General features: G+C 39.7%; 1 protein-coding gene across 2 annotated transcripts in view; it reads right to left on the bottom strand.

The window, feature by feature from the left end:
- RSBN1L (round spermatid basic protein 1 like) overlaps positions 1-24016 on the bottom strand; it is a 53629-nt gene that overhangs the window by 25787 nt on the left and 3826 nt on the right. For both annotated transcript variants that reach the window (XM_055807304.1, XM_055807305.1), the window contains exon 2: positions 13654-13767. In XM_055807304.1, coding sequence (XP_055663279.1) covers positions 13654-13767 — 114 coding nt within the window. The remainder of the gene's footprint in view (positions 1-13653; positions 13768-24016) is intronic.

The raw sequence follows: 24016 nt of genomic DNA, 5'->3' as shown, positions 1-24016 counted from the left end.
CTGGGGGGGGGGGGGGGGGGGGGGGTGTAAAAAAAAGTTTCCCAAGGCTGCTTTCATGATGAGTCACAATCCTTAATCACACCCTTTAACTGATTATCAGCAATCACTGTGCCAGAAAGTTGAGACACATTATGTGACAGCTGTCAAACGTGGCCAAACAAGGGGTTTACAGTCAACAAATATCAACCATCATCAGCAAGCTGTTCACAAGATGCCACTGCCAAAACTTACCTTGTCAGATGGCTTTACATGGTCATTCTCCCAGAACTAAATAAACTTTAAGATGTATGCGGAAACATCTGAAAACTGACCCCATACTAAAAAAACACCACAAAAACCAAACAACAACTTAAAACAAAGCCACACAAAAAACAACCCATCACCAAAAACCAAAACCTCACAAAAGAGATATCAGCTTCAAGTTTACATAATATACAAGCTGAACAGAAAACAAACTGTAATAGCCTAAAGGCAAAAAGTACTCATTTGGGGGTAACATGTTCAAGCAATTCCCAAGGCAAACATTCTCCCTTGGTTTTGGGTTGGTTGGGGGTTTTTGTTTTGTTTTGCAAGTAATAAATGCAGTAGCCAGAAAAACTTCTGTCACTACACTGCCCTGAAGTCTAGCAGTTGAGATAATTTCACAATTTGATAAATCAAATTACTGGTCACATTACAGCGCAAAATTATATTCACAACAAGGAATTCAAGATCAGCAAGTTCAGATGCTGTTTAGAAGTTAAGTTTTGCAATGAAACACAATTACAAATTCACAAAAGTTAGCCAGTCTCTACTACTATGCTGTAGTAGACCAATTTCAGGTTGCAATCTTCAGCCCAAGTAATTCACAAGAGTCCTAAAAAAAATACCAACAAACAAACCACTCACAACTGTTGGTGCATAGAATCACATATTCTTAGTGATAATTAAGAGGTTCACATATGGAAGGTGCAGGTACTAGAAAGCAGAGCAAGCAACGAAGACATTTGTGTCTGAGCCTCTTGAGGTTCACGACAGCAACTACATACCTCTGGGATTTCTAAAGTTGAGGCAGTCGAGCTAGTTATCTCTCTAGCTTCTACCTTCTCATCTTGCAGGGGGAAGAGGTGGTTTGTGTGCCCTGGGGTCACTCAATTCTTATTTAGCCCAAACAAGGAAGTGGGCTCTAAGATTTCTTAACCTTATCCACACAGTTAAGAGCTACAAAGACTCCCTTCACTTTAAAGTAGATGTGTCTTGGCATACTCTATGAGCACAACTTCACTTTTAGCTGACCAAGTTCAACTGCCAAAAGGCAGAGTATCCTCATGAGAATCCGTCCTTTCATTAGGCTCAATTTAATGTAAAACCAGCATGGACCTCTGCAACTGGACTGCTTCATCTGGTATATGCAATATTCACTACTTGGTTAACCTCTTCCTTCTGCCCCAAGAGTCTCTAAATCTAGTGGGCACAGGCAGGCCAGAAAAAGCAGCAACACGTGCAAAACCAGCCACCTCAACCTTAGAGGAGTCCTGAAAACAGTTCATTGCACTCAAGTGCCCTGGCACCCTCAATGTTGTCACCTGATAAAAAACAAACAAAGAAAATCACCTACTGCTTCCTTTCTGGGGTATTCTAATGATGTCATTATGGCACCAGTTCCAAAAACAAAGAAATGGTTTACAATGGTAGGGAGTTCAGCATTACGGGCTTATAAATCCCAACCCAAACATCAAAATACAGAGACATTTCTTTCCACCTCTTGACTGCAGAAACATACAACTAGAGAGCATCCAAGAGTCTAAAGGCATTTCAAACTCCTAAAAATGCTTTACCTTTAAAAATTGTTTCACTCTACACATGAAAATTTGTTGCTACAGTGATAGATACCATAAAGAAGTCAAACATCTCAGATATTCTATCAGTTTGAATATAGAAAATACAGAATTATAGCACTGAATGCTGCAGCAGGGTGAGGCAGAGGGAAGCAGGGGGGCTGTCAGCCCATTGGACTTGTTCTCAAATGGAGTTCAGATTTTTGTAGGGACTGGTCACTCAGATCTGGGACTTCTTGCATGGCTGGGAAAGGCTGCAGATTTATGTTCACTGGAGTACAATTAGTAGTAATGTAACTGGCAATAAATACAACAGCTTCTAAGCAAGAAGCTATTTGCTATGGCAAGAGCCAAATTGTTCTCTCATAGTTTACCACGTCTATAATCACTGAAGAAAACCTTAAAGAGACTGAAGATGAGCATCTATATGCCCTTGCTGAACATCCAGCTATTACATTCCATTATTACTAGTTGAAATGTAAAGTACTTAAATACAATATGGGTATGAATCTGTATCTGTGCAAAACTACCTCAAAAACTGCAACTTTGTTTCCACATTACAAGAAGGAAGAGTATCCGATTTCCCCTTTCAATCTGTCCCATTCCCTGCCTTTGATTGTATCTTCCAAGAAGTTTTACTAACATTCAATTTCATTCAACAACTCTGGTAATATGTGGTGGCTGATTTTTTTAATCCATCATTTAATGTATTTCACAGATGCAGCTACGCCAATAAAAAAATAGCAAAACAAAACCAAACCACCCACAAACAAACAAAAGAAAAAACACAACAAAACCCTTTTAAGGTTACAAAACTACTAAACTACAAAACAGGCTTCCTAGAGAGGTGGTCGATACCCCAAACCTGTGATTTAAGAGCCATTTCAACAATGCCCTTAACATGCTTTAACTTTTGGTCAGCCTTGAAGTGATCAAGCAGTTGGACTAGATGTGGTAGGTACTTTTCAGCTGAAAGTTATTTATTCTGCTTAGCAATAAGCAGCACTCAAAAGAGGAAAGCCAAGGTCTCAAAAGCAGCAGCACTTCTATGACAGAAACAACAACACAACCCACCCAATATAACATCAAATTAAAATCAGACAGAGTTTAAATCTGTGTCTAACTATTTGAAGTTCACATAAAACATATGATTACAACTGGTTTTGAGTACAAACTTTTTATAAATGTTTATTATATATTTTAGGAGGAATTACACTAAGACATTTTTGAAGTGAAAAACATTTATAATTTTGTGTTTTCATATCACCTCCATGAAACCTCCAAAAGGGAAAAATGCTCGTAACCACAAGATAAAAAAATTATTTTTCCAGTGTCCACCCCAGTCCTCCTTCAAGCTTGAGAAGAAATTTTCTTTTTCAGCTTTAAGTAAAAACATTTTAATACTATAGACTCTTCTTACTTTTGACCACAGAATACAAGGGTTATGCTATTTACACATATATCAAGTATTGAAGTTGATCAGTACACACTTTCCCAAATCCTAAGAACTTGCAAAAACAGTGCAACAATTTGGAACCAAATAAATATCTGCTAGCAGCCTCTCATCTCTTAGCACAGTTCTGTTCTTTTCCACAGAAGTTTTGGATCTCTGCATGTCAACAAGGATAGAACTGAGGCCATTGTTAATCTGAAGCACCTGGAAACCAGAGAGCAATCACTGAAAGAACAAAAGGCTGTGTAACAAAAAAAAAACCAACAAAAACACACAACCCAAAACCTACATCACCAGATCTAAGATGGGAAGTAGCAGAAACCCCTGAACTACTACTTGCAACTGGGAAGAGAGAAAAACCAGTGGTGAGTGTATATCCTTAGGAGACAAAGTAATCTCTTCTTCCAAGGGTCTGAGTTACTGATGCCGCTGGAGAGAAAAAAAGCCTTAAACTATGGAAGTCAGGAAAAAAGGTATTTCAAATGGGATTCTTTTAAAAAATTACTAGAATTAAAGACTTAAAAAAATATATATACCAACAAGAGTCAGACAGTTCCCTAAAAGCACTTGAAGCAAAAATTGAAAGATGACTTCAAAAACCAATTAGTAGTTTTGAGACTTTTTCACATTTACACAAGCTTACACTACTGCCTACACAGGACAAGTTCTGTCAAGAACTCCATTTCACACTGGCAGTAAATGATGTACATAGGAAAAAATTTTTAGATACTGTAGGCGCTGTACATTGCAGAGGAAATTAGATTGCAATATTAAATTGAATACTGGAAGACTGGAAAAATGTTAAAACTCATAATTATTTGTTCAGCCTTCAAACGTGGCTATATGATACAGCTGAGCAATCTAAGAGCTCAGTGCCACAGATGGGAAAAGTCCAACTTCCCACTCTGCCAGTGCTCCTGGCACACAGTCCTGTACCATTCCTGGTACTGACTGATGCTCATCTGATTGCACAGTAAACTGACTTAATGGCTCAGCAGACAACTATTCACCGTGCTGCTAGATTAGTGACCAGAATTGGTTCCCTGTATTGTCAGACAGGAACTAGAGAAGGGAGAGCACCGACAGCAGGCAATGAGGAACAGCAGAACCCACCCCTCAACAGCGGCAGCAAACCGTTACCTACTTAGCAGCATTCCCCACTACACCTTCATCTGCCCACCCCAAGCATTGAAGGCTGAATTTTTTATGGGTAAAATAAAAATACACACACCCCCCACACTAACTTAGCATGTATATGAGGTAGGACCAAGTTCCTATCAAACCTTAACAGAAACCTTCCTAACCCAAAAGTTTGAACTTTCACATTTAAGGTTAAAGTTACACAATTTACCTTTTTAAAGATAGCATTCCAGTACATTTAACTGTAATACAGATCAGACTGCAATTTCTTCCCTCTTTCCTTATTACAGTGAGCATGTGGGTGGTGGTGTACAATGCTTGTTCCCAATACTGCTTTGATATCAACATATACCCAAACATAGAATATTTGTGTTCAATTATTTTTGCATACAGCAAAGTTTTCCTGAGAAATACAAACACAAAATGGAAAACTGATTTCTAGTAGTATTTACCAGCAAAGCTTTAATAGAATTTCACAGAATGCCTGCACATCTCTACCTAAGGGTTCTGCTCTGCTGAATTTCAAAGATCCACTCTTAAGCAGGTGTTTCAAGCTGCTCAGAAATTGCAAAGACTTCAATAGCAAAAGGAATTAATTGGCGGAAATACTGGGATTGCTATCAGCAATGCCCAATAAAGTACTTTCATCTTATTCCTTCTTTTGCATTAGCTGTAGAGAGGAGCAGAAATACACTCATTCAGTCACCACTCTGCTGCATATATCAAAATACTTTAAAGCAAAATGTGCTGCTTCTTCCAAAACCAGTAATGCTGCTTTGACACTTGGCTGACAGACACCAAAAAAAAAAAAACCACACACACCAGCTGCCTTCAATGTCACCTTCAATTTCTCCCTAGGACAGTAATCAAGTTACCTCCCAGCAGACATACAGAATTTGTTGAAAACTTAAGCAAGCAATCCAGAAGGCTAAATAAAAATCCAAACACTGTAAAGACTGAGATACTCAAACTAGCTTTGTTTTAAGCAAGATTTGGCAGCAGTAGCGCAGCATTTCATGCAAGATAACTTGCTCCACCTGTTAAGTTGTTACTATTCAGGCACACACTCACAACCCAAAACTTTCAAAACAGGCGTTTCAGAGTCATCACCAGCAATCATAAAGGTGCACACATACACACACATAGAACTGCTAGAATCTAAATTTCAGCCAAGACAGTAGCCATATTGCAATGCACGACATCCTGTGTCTCAGATGCATTTAGACAAGCACAGCTACTGGAAACACCCATAAACAAGATGAAAACCTTATTTCGCTGCATGATTCAGAAACACAGAAGAGCAGTAAGAATTTTCACTTGTATTAGAAAAGTCTTTTATTTAGGGCGAGTGAGAGAACTGCTTTGGGACTCCAAGAATGAGGAGTAACAGGGGTGGGTAGAAAAACCCTCAGCACCCATAGACATCTACAGGAACTTTCCCCTTGATCCAATGTTAAAAAGCAGACTGAGCTCACACTTCACCGAGTGTAAAAGCCCAAAGAACAGCAAAATAAAATTTTGCTTATTCTTTTATTTGGCTAGCAATATCTGCACAAAGATGAAGTTAAAAATACAGTGCAAGATTTATACGTAAAACGTAAGAATAGAAACCTGTGTTCATTCTGTTCGTGCATGCACACACTCAGCAATAACAGAACTACCTCAAAACAATTTTTAACCACCTTCTAGGCAAGTCAGGCCTTATATACCACAAACAGTTCTGCTGCTGCACACATCTACATGATGGGTAGATGTTTCAAGGTTGACACAGTAAATTTATTTCTTGTGGTGCCACAATATCCCTGTCACTCACAGGGCAAGACTCATCATTAAGGACTGAGACTCAGAACTGTTCTAATTTTATGCAAATAAGCCAATGTTCCATTGTTACTAGATGGTATGTACTTGTAATTTAAATTGGTGCTAGACAGCCCAAACCCTGGAAAGATTCCTTCCAAGTGTGCGTTTTTATAAGAAGAAAACTCAGAAATTACCTGAAGTTGATTTTATGTTGTGTTTTGTCCATGAGATCATTTGATCTGAACTTTTACTTAAGCAGGGGCCACAAAGCTTCAGTTGTTTCAACTACAGCAGTGTTTCTCAACTTCAAGGTCACAGTCCCAAAATGGTTAGGAACTTTAGAAGTTTAAAAAAACACTAAAACACAAACCACCACACCCCAACATTAGCAACAACACTAGATTGTTCTGTTCCCACAGTTTTCTAGCTAACAGCTAGTAGCAGGAAGGGAGAAGGGATATACATTTTTTTAAAACACAGCCAGTAACCAGTCAGTTTTTACTTCCTCACTTTAGGAGGGCTCTGTCACCCAAGTTTAACAGAGCTGGGCAGCAGCTGCGGGGGGTGGGGTGGGGGGGGGTTGTAGGAGCACAAAGGAAAGAACACCAGTGCAGAGGAGCCCTAAGCAGGACCACATTTCCTACATTTTTCAACTGAGCATAGCATCTTACTCATTCTATGGCACACAAAAAGTCACAGAAGTATCAACTAACTGCAGCTACCCTACTTGTTCTGCAGTGAGAGATCAGCCTGAATATTCTTGTCACCAGCTACAAGACATTATTTAAATCTTTAGCTTGGTCCTGTACCAACTATCTCCTACTGTAGTACTACAAGAAGTTCTACCTAGTACTCTCCAGTAAGGGGATAGGTAAAAAGTAACTTCCAACTAATGATCTTCACCTTCCTCCCATAGGCTCACAAGGTGAGACACGCGACTCAAGCATTTTCTAGTTTTCTCACTGCAATTCAGACTAAAGCTACTGACATATTAGAAATTTATGACAACCCAGCTTTGCTACAGCTCTCCAGGCTAAGTCTTTAAATAGCCAACACAGAAATCCCAGTTCAAACCACAAGTGTCCCCCCGGATCTTCCAATGAGTTTAAAGTTCATAACCACAAACAACTACAAAATAGCTTAGAATACGAGCAGCCAAGACACCATCCACCAACCAGTAAATAAAATATGCATAGACAGCGCAAGTGTTCTTGGAGGCACTGCCACTTACAGTAGCAAAAAAGAAAAAAAAACCCACACCAAGAAAAAAAGCCACCCAGCACAAGAAAAACCACAAGAAGCCCTTTAGATCCTAAAAAGCCCTCAAGCTGGTAGCAGCCAGATAATTAACAGACAGAATTTTCCATTTTGATTTTAACATATCATCATGTATTATGAAATTTTTTCAGTGATTTTCAAAAGGGTTAGAACAACCTTTAACAATAGAGTTAAAACATGCACACAGAATTCTGCAGTCACTCTGCAAATAAGGAGAATGAGCAAGATCAACTGACGACAGGTTGAAAAGATAATATACCATGTGCTGAAAACAAACATAACTTCAAGGTGTCTCACTACACAGCCCAGGAAACAAACCAAACAGCAGGAGTACCACCGAGAACTGACAGCTATCTTGTTCTATTTATAGGCTTGAAAGCTTGACTATAAAACATCAGAAGAGTCAAGCCTGAAATACATCAAATAATCCTATTTTATGTTGTTTCTGCCCTCCTGGAAGTTGAATAGTCACAATGACCTGGAGAATTCATGATTTTCAGAAAGTGGCACCTATAGACATAAGAACACAGGATGTCCTAAAAGCTGCTACAAGGATACACATTGACTCCTACCATGTTTAGCTCATTAACATAACTGCCTCTTACCCAGAGCCACACAGGAAAATCCTAATATGCTTTGCCCCATACTCTTTCCAACAACTGCACTTATGAAAGCTTCAATGGGATGTCGTAAGATAAGCAGAAATTTATAAAGTGATTAATTAAAAAATCTAAAGTTTAAAATACTTTCAGTTAATTCTATACTTTCATAGTGTTTGTTGTAAACTTTGCAGTCTCTAGAGTCCAGTCACCAGAGTTACCACATTAAATACATGTATGTAAAATTACAGATTGACTCTTTAAAATACTTTTACAAAGTACACAAAAAAACAGCAAACTATTATTCCTTCCACACTGCTAAATCTCTACTCTCCAAATAAGTTAAGATTCAAATTAAAAACCGTAACAGAAAACCCACCCAGACTGAAAACAAGGATAGAAACTTGGTGGAGGGGGAAGGTGTAACAGCATATTTCTGTTCAAAATAAGTCTGCGTAAAACAATAAGAATCTATAAGGTGAATCAGGGCAAAATTTTTTGTGCAATTCCACATGTGTGGATCTTAAAATAGTCTATGGGGTGAAAAATGCTAACTTAATCATCTCAATTCAATGAAGCCTTCAACTTCAAGCAGCAAAGGCAGTAAACGCATTCCTTGACCAGCATTTTTCATCCTGCTATGGAAGAACTTTAAAGACTATTGAGTAACCCACATTAGAAGCAGATGGTTTTTTTAAATGACTGACAGTATTTTATCTGTGGCATCGAAGTCAGAACTGAAACCCACTTTACATATACAACACAAGCACAGGACAAAAAAAATATTTATTGTGCACCCAGCCTAGCTACCTATACTAAGCAAGAAGCTGGAGTTAGAAACACTATTCTCAAACAAAGAGTTCCTATAAATGTGACAGCACTGCAATTCTCTCTGGAGTCTTTAATTCTTTGTCTTTGAAGTAAGGTAATTAAACTACAATTATTTCCACAGTCTTCACCATAAAGAGAAGTACCAAATAATACATGTGCATACGCTACACAGAGGCTATCATAATTCATACTCACAGCCTTCAGATCAGTATTTCAGATTCTTAAAAAAACCACACACACACCAAACAGTCACACATATGGAAACCTTTTAACCTGCATAGATTTTGTAGGCAGTGGTAGAAAAAGACTTGACTTTTGTTCTTCATTGCAGTACCAGAAGTCCTTGCTACAAGCTCCAGATCCCCACCTCCAGCAATGCACACTTCAAAGCTATTAGAGCACAGCTCTCCATCCAGCTACCACCTGCTCCATCCCAACACAGCTGGCACTGACAGTGTCTCACCCTGCCCAGACAACAGCAGAGGCTGCTCAAGTCCAACACTGCTGGTTCATTTTAGCTTTCAAAGATTTATGGAGCCAACTGAAAGGCCTAGCTGAACTGAAGGAGTAATGGAGGCTGCAGTAGCTTCAGGGGTAGAAATGAATCAGTTGTGTAAAGGGATGGGAAGGAACCAAGAGCAAACAGCTCCAGAAAATGTGGAAAAGCGATCCACCAGCTACACAAAAGGTAAAGAAATTTAATACATTCTTCCTGAACAAATGTTGGAGGCCCACTGGAATTTAGAACAGCTCTGCTCTTAGTGATCTCATAGCACATATTCCGCCTGTGTTTTACTCATGTATTTTATTAGTAAAAATTGATAACTTGCTGCTGAAGGGCTGTGAAGCAAAGTCAGTATTACAGGCAAATCAGTGTTGTGGGTTGTGTCCCCTGCACCCTTACACCAGTCTTTCCCATCCTATCAATGTCTCATCAACTAAAACACACTGCATACAAATCCCTCAGTGTTTTCTCTAAAGGCACACAAAGACAAAATAGAGCAGATAGAAAAAAGCATGCAGCATGACTCAGAGGTAGGTCTCGTCTTAAAATATACCAGGTTTTATAATTACTTCTGTGCAAAACACACCTATAAAAAAATTTAAAAGGTTCCTAAGAATGTACAATTAAGTGTAATTTCTCCCAGAAGGATAAAAAAAATCTTTAGAAAACAATTCATACTTACAGACATTCATACCAGCACAATAAAGATGTTGGTTCTCCCTTCTTCCCTGCATTTTGGCGTTCCATAAACCGAGGCATTCAATCTTGCCGAAACACACACTAGGCATTTCTCCTACTGCTTTTTTAGAAATCACTGTGCTCTGATATAATAATGAGAAAAATACCATTTTTTCTTTTTAAAGGGGAAACACAAATGGGACTGTATACAGGTAAGCCTATTAATCCTTTTTCTTTCTGCAGGACCTCTAGTAACCCTCAGCCATGTCCTGCTGTGAATTTTTGTAATGAAACTTTCAATTTTTTAAAGAGATAATGTTTTCATTATGCAGATTTTGAAAAGTAAATTTACAAAATCAGGAACTAAGTGATTTAACAATAAGCACGTTCCAAGCAGCTTTTTTCCAAAAACTGAGCTCTTCCTTCCACATAAACTAAGAGAAAAAGGAGCAATTATGTAGCCTTATTCTACAGAGAACACAGCTCCAAGTAGAAAAGGATGACAAAAACTCTTTTTATTCTACATGTATAAAAAAGCCATCAGAGCCAAATATTTCCTTTAACAGCCTCAGGAACAGCAAAAATACCCATTTTTTGGGGGGTTGCCCTTCTCCAGCATGAGCAGGTTTTATCACTGCTTTCAATAGAACCACAATTCAAGTTTGGGCTGATGAACAGCTTACATCCCTAGGCTTCCCAGTGCAAGTCAAATCTTCCACACTCATTTCAAGGCACCAAAATCAGTTCTATCCACCAACTCTTCCTCAAAAAGGATCAGTCCCTCAGTACTGACCTAATCTTCTATAAACAGCCACCTTTTATCTTGGACAGCTAGTTTAACTGCCTGAAGTCAAGTAGGCTATTACCTCCACCTCCTCAATGAAAGTCACTACCAGGAAAAAAAAAAAAAAAAAAAAAACACACACCAAAAAAAGACAAAGCCCAAAACACTAACGATTTACAACATAGGAAGAAAAGCATTCAGCAGATGGTCAAGAGTAACATTTCACAAGATACAGATCTAATGCCTACAAAGAAACAAGCTGTATGTAGAGACCAGCAGTATAGTCTCTTAACACGCACAAAAAAACAACCACAAAACCTAAAACCCAAAGAAGAGGAAAGTAGATTAGTTTGAAACCTTTGTTCCTAAGCCCACACAGGGAATTCTGAGCTCAGAATAAAAGGGCTTCGAGTTGAACTGTTATTCCCCAGGAAGAAGATAACATTAGATGAAGAAATAATAACGTTTTAGAAGGTCAGAGGCACTGACCACTAATACATGCAAGAAGTCTCATCTTAAAGCACTTTTGCCTTTGTTCCCTTGCCCTCAGCTTCCAGGATGTAAAACTAGATCAGCAGAAGGAATCAGGAAGCGTTACACAAACTTCACAGCACATACAAGCACATCAGTCAGATTTTGGAGGCCCACAGAAGACATCCAGAGCTGCTGTTCTGAATTGGATCCTCTCCACTGGGTTTGTATCATCTGCTCTAAACAACTGCTCTCCTGACCACTCCCTTCTTTCCCTGAAATAGCAGCGAATTTTGCAGGATACAGGCAAATCAAATATAGCCTCTACAATTCCCACCAACACCATAAAGAACACCTAAAACATGATACTTGGCTGATAACATCACATCTATGAAATAAGGCACCCAAAGCTGTAACGCTGTTCTGTGAGAAGAACCCATTCTGCTACTCAACTAGCTCAGAACACCAGAAGAGTTCTAACAGAGCCCCTCTACATAGGCTTTTTTTATATTAATTGAAAATAAAGCACCATTTGAGGCCAAATATCCCCATTAGGTATCATATATTAGATCTGTGTAACAAGACTTGCTGTCTTTGCAGCTTCCACCTTATCAGCTGAATGACAATAGAAAGAGGACACAGTGTAAAAAACCCCAAAAGGCTGGCAGGCACAGGCAAACAAAACCTGAAGAGCTCACCGTTGAGGCAGTTGTGTGTTGCCCAGTATCACAACCACCAACTTCCTTTCATGCTCAGCAAAGAAAAGCCACATCTGTTCTTTTCACAGGAAGTCAGCAGCTTACACATTCCTCATTGTCTAAGCCAATTGTTCACCACAGGTTTTAAGCTGTTGTAGTTGTTAATACAGTTACTCAGAGCTCTGCTTAAAGTATAATACATGACGCTGTAATTACAGGGTTCCATGCCTCTGACCTATAAGTATTTTGAATACAATGGTTTGTTTTGGGGGTTTCAGGTTTTTGTTTGTAAATTAAATCCTACAGCAGACAAGATAACAGAAAAACATATAAGGAATTTGTTCCTAACTTCAAAAGCATTGAGTCTGAAAATAACATTTAAAAAATAAATAGTTGGTCTACTTAAGTAAGTGACATCCTCACAGAAAAAGCCATGCAGCATGACCTGCTCAAGTGAAGAGTGAGGTGGTTCAAGACTTGGGTTAACTGCTCTGCTGAAAGGGTCGCGATCAGCAGCACAAAGTCCAGCTGGAGGACAGATGCTACTGCAGTAACTCAGATATTGATACCTTGTGCCAATGCTGTTCATCATCTTCATTAACGACCAGCATCATGGGACGGAGCACACCCTCAGCAACTTTGCAGGTGTTGCAAAACCAGAAGGAGCTGTTGATGCACCACAGGGTTGTGCTGCCAGCGAGAGTGACCTCGGGAGGCTGTAGGAATGGGTCAACTCTGTGGACGCATGAAGTCTTCACAGGGGCGCGCAAAGAGAAACAGCCCTGTGTGCCAGCACAGGCTGGGGCCCAGCTGGCTGGGCAGCAGCCTGACAGAGGTGGCCTTGGGGGTCCTGGTGGATGACAGGTTGACCGTAAGCCCACCAGCGTGCCTTCCTGGTAAAGCAGGCCAGCAGCCTCCCGGACAGGATTAGGAAGAGCACTGCCAGCAGGTTGAGGGAGATGATTCTTCCCCCGCTGCTCACCACTGCTGAGACATCCAGAATATCACATCAAGTTCTGGGCTTGCCAGTCAGGCTCCCTTCCAACCTAAACTACTGTGCAATTCCAAGATTCAGTGGATGTACGAGCAAGTGTGACAGCACAATCTTAATTACATCCCATTACAGTAAATGAAGTTGAAGAAATCAGCCAGAATTAAGGCTGCCTGTTGCACAGTTTTTCACTATTTGACAAAGTTCCTGAATTATTCTCCTTACTCACTCGGTTTTGTACATTTAATGTCAGATATAAGATGTGACATGGATTCATTTTTCTTCTTCACAATACATAAAGTTATAACCTTCTTCAGTAACTGCAGGGAAGATACAGGTATCACCAGTATTATTACTCAAAGTATTAGTCTTTACTACTACTGTATAAGCAACATTGTGGTAACAGCTGTATTTTTTACCTCCACTACCAAACACAGTCGACAAAAAAATTAACATTTATAGCTAAATTTTAATTTACAACCCTCATACCAACTAACTGGGGGAAATGGCATTTAAATTAAAAACACAGTATTAAAACCCCGTATCATAACTAACAACAAAAATTTTCAAACACCAAAATGAAATATTACTACATAGTTTGAACATACCTTTTTGCAATAATTTGACTTCTCCATTTTCTTTCTTGATTTCATTCATTATTTTGTGCTTCTTCTTCTCTTTTTGCTTCTTTTCCCTTTCTTTAATTTTGTCTTTGATTTGAGCTGAAAAGCAAATATTTTACAATTAAGTAGGAACGGAAAACTAATTGTTGCATGCACATTTCATATTACTCTTATGTAAGCTCTATTAAGAGGATAAAAGAAGGAGTTACAAGGAAATCCCAGTACTTACAATATGAAAAGCTAATATTTACCTGTTGCATAATCCAACATAAGCTTATTTGACACAGACAAGTTTCATTTCTATTATGTTAGAACTGTATGCGACAACTCAACATGTTAACTGTATACACTTAATTTTTCCTTAATCCTACTACCGTCTGCTCTTATTTTGCATCTGCAGTCTGCTTTTATTTCTTGAAATTCAAGTTACATGTATTAGATAAGAAATGGGGGAGGGGGGGAGCACAGTTTGTATTTTCCTGGGTGCACAGACACACCAGAAACCTCATGTAACAACTGCCTTCACATAGGCTAAAAATTTAAAGGGTTTTGCAAGTAACTTGGAAGGATGACAATCTGTCAGCTGCAAAATCTTTTACATGAAGCTCACAGGCTACACTAACACATTAAAAGCAATTAATCGCGTACTTACTAGAAACACATGAAACGCTGTATTTGCACAGCGGATCTAATGCACTGGTGCTTCCCTTGCTTACCTACAATCAGCAACAGCTTACCTGAGCAGTCTCATTTTTCATTTACTTTCTTGTCAAGTCACTCCAGGTTTTTAGATCATTGTCATACAAAAGCAGCACCTTTAGGCATGCTTTCTACATGAAAAACACTAGACCCAAAGGAATTCATAATTTCATGGAGTAATCTTTTCATGCCAAGTTTAGACTTACTTTTGAGACCAAGCATTTAGACAAGTCAGATTTTACTAGGCTTAGATGCACTGCAGCCACCACTTCATAGGACTAGTTTCTTGGTCTGAGGCCAAGTACCTGCCCCAAGAGTTTACTGGGCTTTTTAACCTCCACAAGGAAAGAGAAAATCTGATTTCAAGCTTCTACATAATGTTAAGCTTCAGAACGCTTTCTCAATAATACAGCTGAGAGACAATCCTGATGTTTTATTTACGGTACTTGCATTATAAACCTCCCGTGGAAGCAAAGAGGAATCCAATTACTTTTCCTCAAGCATTCATATAAAATAGAAGCAGCGGGCACCTTCACTATTAACAAATCAGAAATATTCCTCAGAACCAAGCCAAAGAAAGCCTTCAATTCTAGTTTGATTATGGGACGCTCTATACTGTCCTCTATTTATGAAGCATGCTAAGAGACAAAAAAGTGAAAAGGGTTGACAGTAATCCACATAAATGAATTCTGTAACAATGAGTCCACAGCATTCATATCTTTACTTTTAGGAGTCTTCCGGTAAGGCTACAGAACTTGAACCCTAGCAGTTGTCAGGATGAAGAAAGTATTTTGGGAAAAGTCTAAGAAAGAAAATAAAAACTAAAAAAGATAGCAATTGAGGTATGTCTGTTGCCTATCTGCAGATCAAGATAAGCAGTGGGGAGAGGACAGAAACTATGCTGGCACAAAAAATTATAAGGAATCAGGTAGCTGTGCTTAAAATTGTCTGGATGTCTTAGTTCTAAGTGACTGAACCTCATCCAAGAACAGCTTTCTAACAGTTTAGTAAGAAGGTATGACAAAGCAGATTCATCTTTATAGCAGACCATGGAATCCAGACAAGTTTTCCCAAGCAACAGAAACCTGTACTTTCTAAGAATAGGTTAAGCAGACATTAATTTTCCTCTCCTATTTCTCCCCCAAAAGAAACCCCCAAATTCTAAGTCCCCTGCAATTTAAGAGTATGAAGTAGGAAATAAATTATACAACGTGAGTTTAAGTAACAGACGCTCGGTAGGCAAGTAGGCAGTAACAACAGGCTTGATTTGTAACCTGCATTGAATGTTCAACTCAGCCAGGATTATAATTATCATGGGAAGACCTAGATTTTATCTCAACATTTGCATACTGTAAAGAGGCATACTTGACTTCTGCTATCACTTACAAATCAAAGAAAAACTGAAGAGCATATACAAATGCTAAGCCCTGTTGAAAGAGGATGAGAGAAAACACTGAAAGAATCCTTTACTGCAGGCTCATGAATAGCATCACAGGTCAATCAATCTCCCAGTTTTGTCAGAAGCAACACATCAGTAAGGACAGAGAACAAGCCGAAACCTTTTAAAGAGCCTCTAGTTTATTTTCACATCTAGAAAGCAATTAACAGAGTCAATGGTGTAACGTTCCAGACAAAAGTAACAATGGAAGTGTCCAGTGACCTCCTCCAGCAACAGCCACAAGCAAATCATATCCCCGAAGGGACTGCAAGTACAATGTAAGTGCAGTTGAGGAAGGTTTTAAATAAATTAAACTTAACTATCTTCCTTTTAGAAATCACAGTACTGTAACAAAACCAGCGTACTGCCTGAGGCAAGTAAAGAACAGTTGAGAATCACAGTTTAAATGCACAAATCCTCAGGCTTCCTCCCTCAAAGCCCACAGAATACATAAGTAATAGATGGTAAGAGTTCTCCTTAACAAAAGCATAATTAAATATTGACATGAAGACAGAACATAATAAAAAATAAAATTAAGTTGAAATGAGAGTCATTCCACAGATTAACATCTGATCTTAATTCTCAGTTCAGATGTCTTCATTTTGAGTGAAAATAAGTATCTTCTAGTCTGGATTGGCAGAACCCAAACACAATTCTCAAACAACATTTGGGAAATTACTCTCCTCAGTGATAGATATTCCACAGCTTTCAACGGGATGCAAAGATAAAATCAACCAAATTATTTTAAGAGTTAGTCTACCACTAAATCTATTGCAACTTAGCTCTGCAAAGTCAGTAAATTTAGATGCACCCAGTAGTCAGTAGTCAATAAACATGATTAAAATATGCATATGGCACAGATACCTAACAAGGGCGGGCAAGTGCAATTCTCCAACTACAGTCTCCATGCTAACCGCTGCTACCATATAATGCTGCACAATAAAGCTCATACAGATAAATACAAACTAGGGCTCTTCAGGACCTTCCATTGTGTCACAGATCAGTATTCCTCTGAGTATCTTCTCTAACATAAGGTATCAATCCCCTCCAGCCATACATAATAACAGTCCAAATCCCACTTTCTCAACCAACAAACGTGAAAATTCTTCATGAAAATACTGCTTTAAAATGAATGCATCCAACATTAAGCAATTTACAATCTATGTGTCATAGAATAAACAACCAGCAAGTGAGGCTGGCAAGAAAAAAAACAAGATAAAACTTGTTCTGTTGAACAAGTTAAGAAAACTTGGAACACTTATACTGCTTTTTTGAGGTTTACTAGTAGCAGCTACCACTGATCCAAAACCTTAGGTGTCTGCTTCATTTGTAGGACAACAGCATTTCAAAGCAGTAAAAAGTAGGGATGTTTATACTAATCTTGCCATGTCCACAGAATAGTCTGCAATTAGATTGCTCCAGTACTACTCCTAACAAATTAAGAGGAAAAAAAAAAAAAAAAGTGTGAGCTGCTGAGACAACAGGATGAAATGAGTCCCCAGGGAAATAACATAACCTAAATGGCCACTGTCAGGACAAGAGACCTTTAAGTACCAACAGCTATTACCTCCTTATGTCACAGCACTGCAACTGCCACTCAAATAGTTTCAATTTTCAAAATTATAAAAAAACTAAAGCTTCAGAAATGCAATTAACAAACTTAAGTTTAATATGCTAATAAGAAGATAATCTGAGTTCAAAGTAAGGTGAAGGGGCAGTTTGACTCAAACAGGGAAGGCAACTTTTTTAATAAAAGGTCTTCTTCTAAAAAGCCAACATGTATCAATGTACTAGCGACTAAAGCCAAAGTCTGACATTCCTAGTCCACAATCATAGTACTTTTTTTCTTTTTTGGTAAACAAAGGCACAAGTTAAAGGAACAACTTCTCAAACAGTTGTGGTCCAACTTTTTCCCCAGGGGTGAGGGTATTTTGTTTTGGACTGCGTGTGTTTGGAGTTTTGGTGGATTTTTAGGGAAGAGGGGAAAAAAAAAAAAAAAAAAAAAAAAGAGTCCTAGTCTAAATGAATGGTTAATTTAAAAAAAGATTAATAGGCCCAACAAACCTTCTGCAGGAAATCACAAAAACATTTATAATAACCCTTTTAAAGTTTATCGAAATTATACCATATTTTTCTGTGAAGCCATCCAAATATATTTAAGTCCAATAACTACTTTTCCATTTCAGTAGATATTTAAAAATAGCAGCCAAACAACAAACTTCAGTTTTATTGAAGCTGATCTATTGTCTCTCTCCCTTTTAACAAAGTTGTTCTGGTAAGGGATAATCACAAGATTGTCTTTTAGTTACTACTATTACTAATGTCTAACATTTCATCTGGTTGGGGGAGAGGGGATTAATTTTTATTTATTATTGGATCAAAACAGATACAAAATTCCTGTTATGCCTACTCTACTTTGAAAAGGGAGAAACCACCAAATCTTAAAAGTTCATACCGCAGTTCTTCCATTCTTCCACTGGGAGAAAAAGTCAATCATGACACGAATCACTTCTCAAGTGACAGAAAAGAATACCCAGTAAGATGCCAAAAAAACAAACAAAAAAAAAAACAAAAAAACAAAAACAGCAACAGAACAAGCTTCTCTGGGAAAATACAAGTTCCTCTACTATAAACTTAATTTAACACTTTCTGGTTTATCAGCACATCACTCATACCAAAATCCTTAGTCTTAAAATCATCTAAAACCTAAAGAAATGCACTAATTCTCAAACTGTTCAGAACACAGCTGGATGACTGATGCCTCTGTTTCTACTCGCTATATTGCGCTGAGACAGCCAATTTACGATTTCTCCTTAACCCAATGTTTCCTACTGTTGTAATAGCTTCCTTGTGACATACAACACCAAAGAAGTCACTGTTCCTCAAAACATTATGTTACTGTTCATTTGATGAGTTTTAGGGACTAGCTCTAAAGAGCAAATTATGTATTTAGGTCTCTCCACATTAATCCATATTTCCCACTGTTTTCTTAACAACTACATTGGGAACAACTATGACTAAAACACAGTAATTACATACACATTTCTCATACATACAAACATTACTATAGCATAGTAACCTTTAGAGTCTTCTCACATAATTGTTCATTGTACTAGGTGACCTTCCTGCTCACACAAACTTCCTATTCCTTTATGTACCTCTAAATACACTAGAAACCAAAATTTTGAAGTAATTTGTATCCCAGAGAAAAGATGGAAGAATTCTGTATCTTTTAATGAAGTTTTTCCCATATTAAAATGTGCTTTTGCTCTATATGCTTCTGACAGAGAAACACACTGCTCAGGAAATAACCAGTCACAGACTAAACTGAGTTTGTAAGTACTCCCTACTAGGGTTAAAAAAAAAAAAAAAAAATAAGAAATTCCAAGCACAGTAGGCATCAGCTATAGAAGGTCCAGGAGAGTCAGGCCCACGCCTTAGCTTTCAAGTTCTACTGCCTGAGCAAAAGAAGTCTCTATCATTTTTTACTCTTGTGGTGGGTTGGCCCTGGCTGGGCACTGGGTGCTCAAAGCCACTCTGTCACTCCCCTCCTCAGCTGGGCAAGGGAGAGAAAATATGATGAAAAGCTCATGGGTCACGATAAGTACAGGGAAAGATCACTCACCAGTTACCATCACAGGCAAAACAGACTTGACTGAGGTAAAAACATTAGCTTAATTTATTACCAATCAAATCAGAGTAGGGTAATGAGAAACAAAAATAAAATCTTAACACACCTGCCCCCACCCCTCCCCTCTTCCCAGGCGTAAGTTTATTCCCAATTTTCTCCACCTCCTCCCCCTGAGCAGTGCAGGAGGCCTGGGAATGGGGGCTGAGGTCTCTCTGCCGCCCCGGCGCCCTCCGGGGGAGGCTCCTCACACGCCGCCCGGCTCCAGCCCGGGCCCTCCCGCGGGAGACGCTCCTCCAGGCCCTTCTCCAGCGGGAGCCCTTCCCGCGGGGGGGCTGCAGCTCTGCCCGGGCCGCTCCTGCGCGGGGCCCTCCCGCGGGGCGCAGCCCCTCAGGCACAGGCTGCTCCAGCCCGGGCCCCCCGCCCCCGGGGGCACCGGCCCTGCCCGCAGCCCGGCCCCGGCCGGGGCTCCGCTCCCCGCTGCCGGGAGCTGCTCCGGCGCGGCGCGGCGCGGGCTGCCCGCCCCCGGGGGCACGGCCCCCTCCGGGCACCCCCTGCCCCGGCCCGGGGTCCCCCCCGCTGCGATCTGTCCCCCCCGGGGGCGCCGCCGCCGTGGCTGAGGGCTCGGCCTTGCCCAGCGGCGGGGCCGCCTTGGAGCCGGCTGGCACGGGCTGGCGGGCAGGGGGGGCTGCGGGCACCTGCGCACAGCGGCCGCCCCGGCCCCACCACCACAACCTTGCCACGCAAACCCACTACAATTCTACTAAATACCACGTGTATGCTATTTAAAATACAGACTTCTGTAGGAGTAAGTATCCCTGTTTGGAAACAATACAACCCGCAAGACATGAAAAGGTTTCTAGATGTCTCATTCAAGTTCACAACATGAGCGTCACCACAAAGTCCACATTCTTTGGTTTTAATGTCACAGAACAGTTCACCCATGAATGAAACGCAGCAACAGCAGTATATTTAACAAGTGCTATATACAGACAGGAATAATCCAATTATGAAGAAGTGTTCAACCTCACCTTCTTAAATGGCATCTGAAGAATGTTTTCACTTTACAGTAAATCCACATGACTAACTGAATTAATTCAGAGTCATATGCGTACTTCCTCCTCAAATCCAAAAGCTTCTGCTTTTTCTGGATATTGAGTTAATTACATAATTAAAAGAAATTTAATACATACTGTATGTATACGGCAAATAGCCATTTACAGCTAAAAGCCATAGAAAAAGGTTTTTTTATTCCCTAACTAGGTAGGTACCTTCTCATAATGACTACAGTGATTTCCTAAGGAACACATAAAGAAACACAAGTTTACAGACCACACCATTCAGATTTCAGAAATCTAAGATGATCTTCACCTCTATTGCAAGCTTTTTACAGACACAAAAGTAAACTGAGTGCACAGAGTACAAGTGAATTGTGAAATGCCCTGTAGCGGATTATGTGCAACGTGGTCACTGTCACACTGTGAAATTCACACCTTGAAACCAATGCAGGAGGTCAAGCAAGTCTGTTTCAGAAGTGAAAGAGGAGAGGTTTACAACCTTGTCAGATGCCAAAAGCTGCAGCTGCTTTGCATCAGTTTTCCAGATGGTAACACACATTAGTAGTCAGCCACAGATTATGCTCAAAGTATTCTGCCTCTCCCTCCTCCCTTTGATTTAAAGGCTGTCACTGCACATCAGGCAAAATATTTACAAACTACTGCTATGGGACAACACCGACAGTATTGTAACTGAAGGGAAGGGGGAGGAGGAGGGGAGGACAAGAATATCAGTCACCCTCCCTTCCACTCTTCTCCCTTTGTACAAATACCCATAAAAATAAAACCTCAAGAAGCCCTGTTTATCTGGTTACACAGATACACAAAGCATGTCTAACACCAGTATGTTACCAGTTTTCACACTGGCACTTCTATTAAGTCATACAAGGTATGCTGGAGAGCAGGCTTTGTGACTTAATGAACATTCAAAAAACCCATATAGTATTTCTGATACAAACACACACACCCCCACATACACCCCAAAAAAAGTTTCACAATAGCTTTTTCATTCCAATAACGAGGAATATTTGGCTGACATCCCTTTCAGTAATTAAAGTTTAAAATCCAAGACATGATTAAAAGAAATCCCCTTGGCAGGCGAGAACATTTCCCAAACCCCTCCAGTGAACAGGAGGGAAGACAGACCCCTTTAAGAATCAAAACACTTAGAAGAAATTCAAATCTAACCTTTACAATTCCTCTAAGCGTTGCACTTCTAAAGGAGACCTTCTACGTGCAGAACTGAATGAGCCAAGTTTAAGCTCGAGCACTGGGGAGTTGCATCAGAAATCGGTAGAGGAGAACGTGACAGCTGCAAACAAGACCTCTGCAAGAGGTTTCAGATCTGGTGTTTCAGCCTACTGATCTTGTTTCAATTAAGAAAATTTATTTATTATTCTGTAATCAGAGTAACTTTCTGCTGTGTAGATTTCACACAGCTGGATTCTCGGGTACAGGAGGGGCTTGCTTTGTTCTCCAGCTTAGAAAGTGAAAGATTTTGTTCTGCCTAGCAGAGCTTCATGGTTATTTCATGGAAACAAAAAGGGGAGAGGGTCCCTCAGGAGAAAGATCCACTGCTCCAAATTAATCTCAACATCTGATGCTTACACTAACAGCTCTCCAAACTAAACTGCATATAAATCTTGAATATCCGAAGACATTTGGTAACTCCTTCTTCCTCTTGTGTACCAGACTTGAAAATCAAAGCACTTTCTAGACATTATTGATTACAGTTGGGTATCTAAATAGGAATTCAGAAGACCGTGATCAAGAGCCTCACAAGCATGAAAATGACTGCTGAATGTAAGGAGTTTGGCTGGGGGAGAGGCGGAAGTGAGTCAAGCCACACAGAAAAAAAAAAAGCAAAGGAAATAGAAATAAACAGAAGAAAAGAATGTTTAGCACGAAGAAAAAAAAAGACAACCTAACTAGCAAGAAACATGGTCCCAGCCGTGAAGAAGTGGGAAAAGATTATCCAAAACTTTCTCTAACTTACTTTGCTAAGTCAGACTACTAAATGAGCATCCCAGGTAACAAATCAAACTTCAGCAGCCTGAAAAGTGCAGTTTCTTGGAAGCTTAAAACCCAGAAGTGTCATGCAACCCAAAGCAACAAAGTTATCAGAAGAACCACTGGCAACCACCCACCTGAAATTTGATCTAATCTGTCCAAGACAGCAGGAGAAAGGACAGAAAAAACACAACAAACAAAACCAAAACTAGAAGTAAAACCAAGAGCTACAGTACCATGTTCAGCTTTCTTGCTCATGAGGGAAACCCCCATCTCCAAGTTAAAAATACCAGTTTTGTAATTGCTTGCACACTCTGGTAATCTTACCAGCAAATGGATCGTTGAAGGAAAAAAAAATGGAGGGAACGGGAAATGCACACAGAAATGCCAAGAAAAACAGAAAAGATTGTTCATCTATCTGGATCACACCTTACAGTAACTCTATGGACCAAACCAAAAAATGCTGATGAATCTCATGAAGTGGGGAGAGGCTGAGCTGAGCTTTGCACTGTTAAGAAAACAATTTCAACTACCAACTGCTAAAGCAGAGTACCAGTTAAATGACTAACTGAATCAGTATAGTCATAAACTGGAACAGCAATCTCAGACTCACACCGTGGTTTAAAACAAAAATAGTTACAGATCTTCTAATCCCACTACCAGAATGATGTTGACAAGTGAAATTTAAGATTTTCAACAGCGTAAGCCTCGTATCTGCAGGATAAATCACGCATGTGGCAAAATGTTCTTCTACATTCTCTGCATGCTAGATCATTATCTCAGAAGTGTTGACTTTACTCCATTGATTTAATTGAAACACAAACTGTAAGGCCTGGTTATGACTCTGCAAGTTAATGGTCTTTCCAATGAATTAGAAAACCAGAGAAATCTATAAATGAAGACTTATCCAAGGAAGAAAATAGGAAGATTTTGTTGAGCTACAAACACATCATCCATCTTGGCTATAAGCAAACTTAACATCTTCCTATGACTTCGGAAAGAAAGGTGCTTCAAAACTAGGCTCTCTTATCTAGTAATCACTATTGCAAACAAAGGACAAACAGAAGCTCCTATAATCAGCTTTTCTGACTGGTTGAAAAAAATCTTCTCACAGTTTCCTCCTCAGTGTCAATATCCCTTAGCATCACCACAGCAATTAAACTGGAACTAGGTAAATGCTACTGGTACCATACCAACTCCTATGATGACAGTTTTCCAAGTCCAGCTCTCCCATTACTCTGTCACTGCATGCCCCGTTTCCTTGTATCATCTTGTGTACATCACAGTCCCAGCAATCCCATGAGACAAATTTTGCCTTTCTTCCCCCTAATCCCCCTAGCTTCAATCCTCATTTTCTCTAGTACTATGGTCTGTGCTGGCCCTCCCTCTCCCACACCAGCATACTACTTTTTATCCTAGTGTCATAACTGCTATTTGTAGCAGAGCATGCACACAGCTCACTGATTAGAAAGATGACTCCTCCCAATTCATGGACACTGGCACCCTTACCAGTACAAA

The sequence above is a fragment of the Falco peregrinus genome, chromosome 6 (assembly GCF_023634155.1).
Source record: "Falco peregrinus isolate bFalPer1 chromosome 6, bFalPer1.pri, whole genome shotgun sequence".
NCBI classification, from domain to species: domain Eukaryota; kingdom Metazoa; phylum Chordata; class Aves; order Falconiformes; family Falconidae; genus Falco; species Falco peregrinus.
This window is presented reverse-complemented; position numbering and strand designations above follow the sequence as displayed.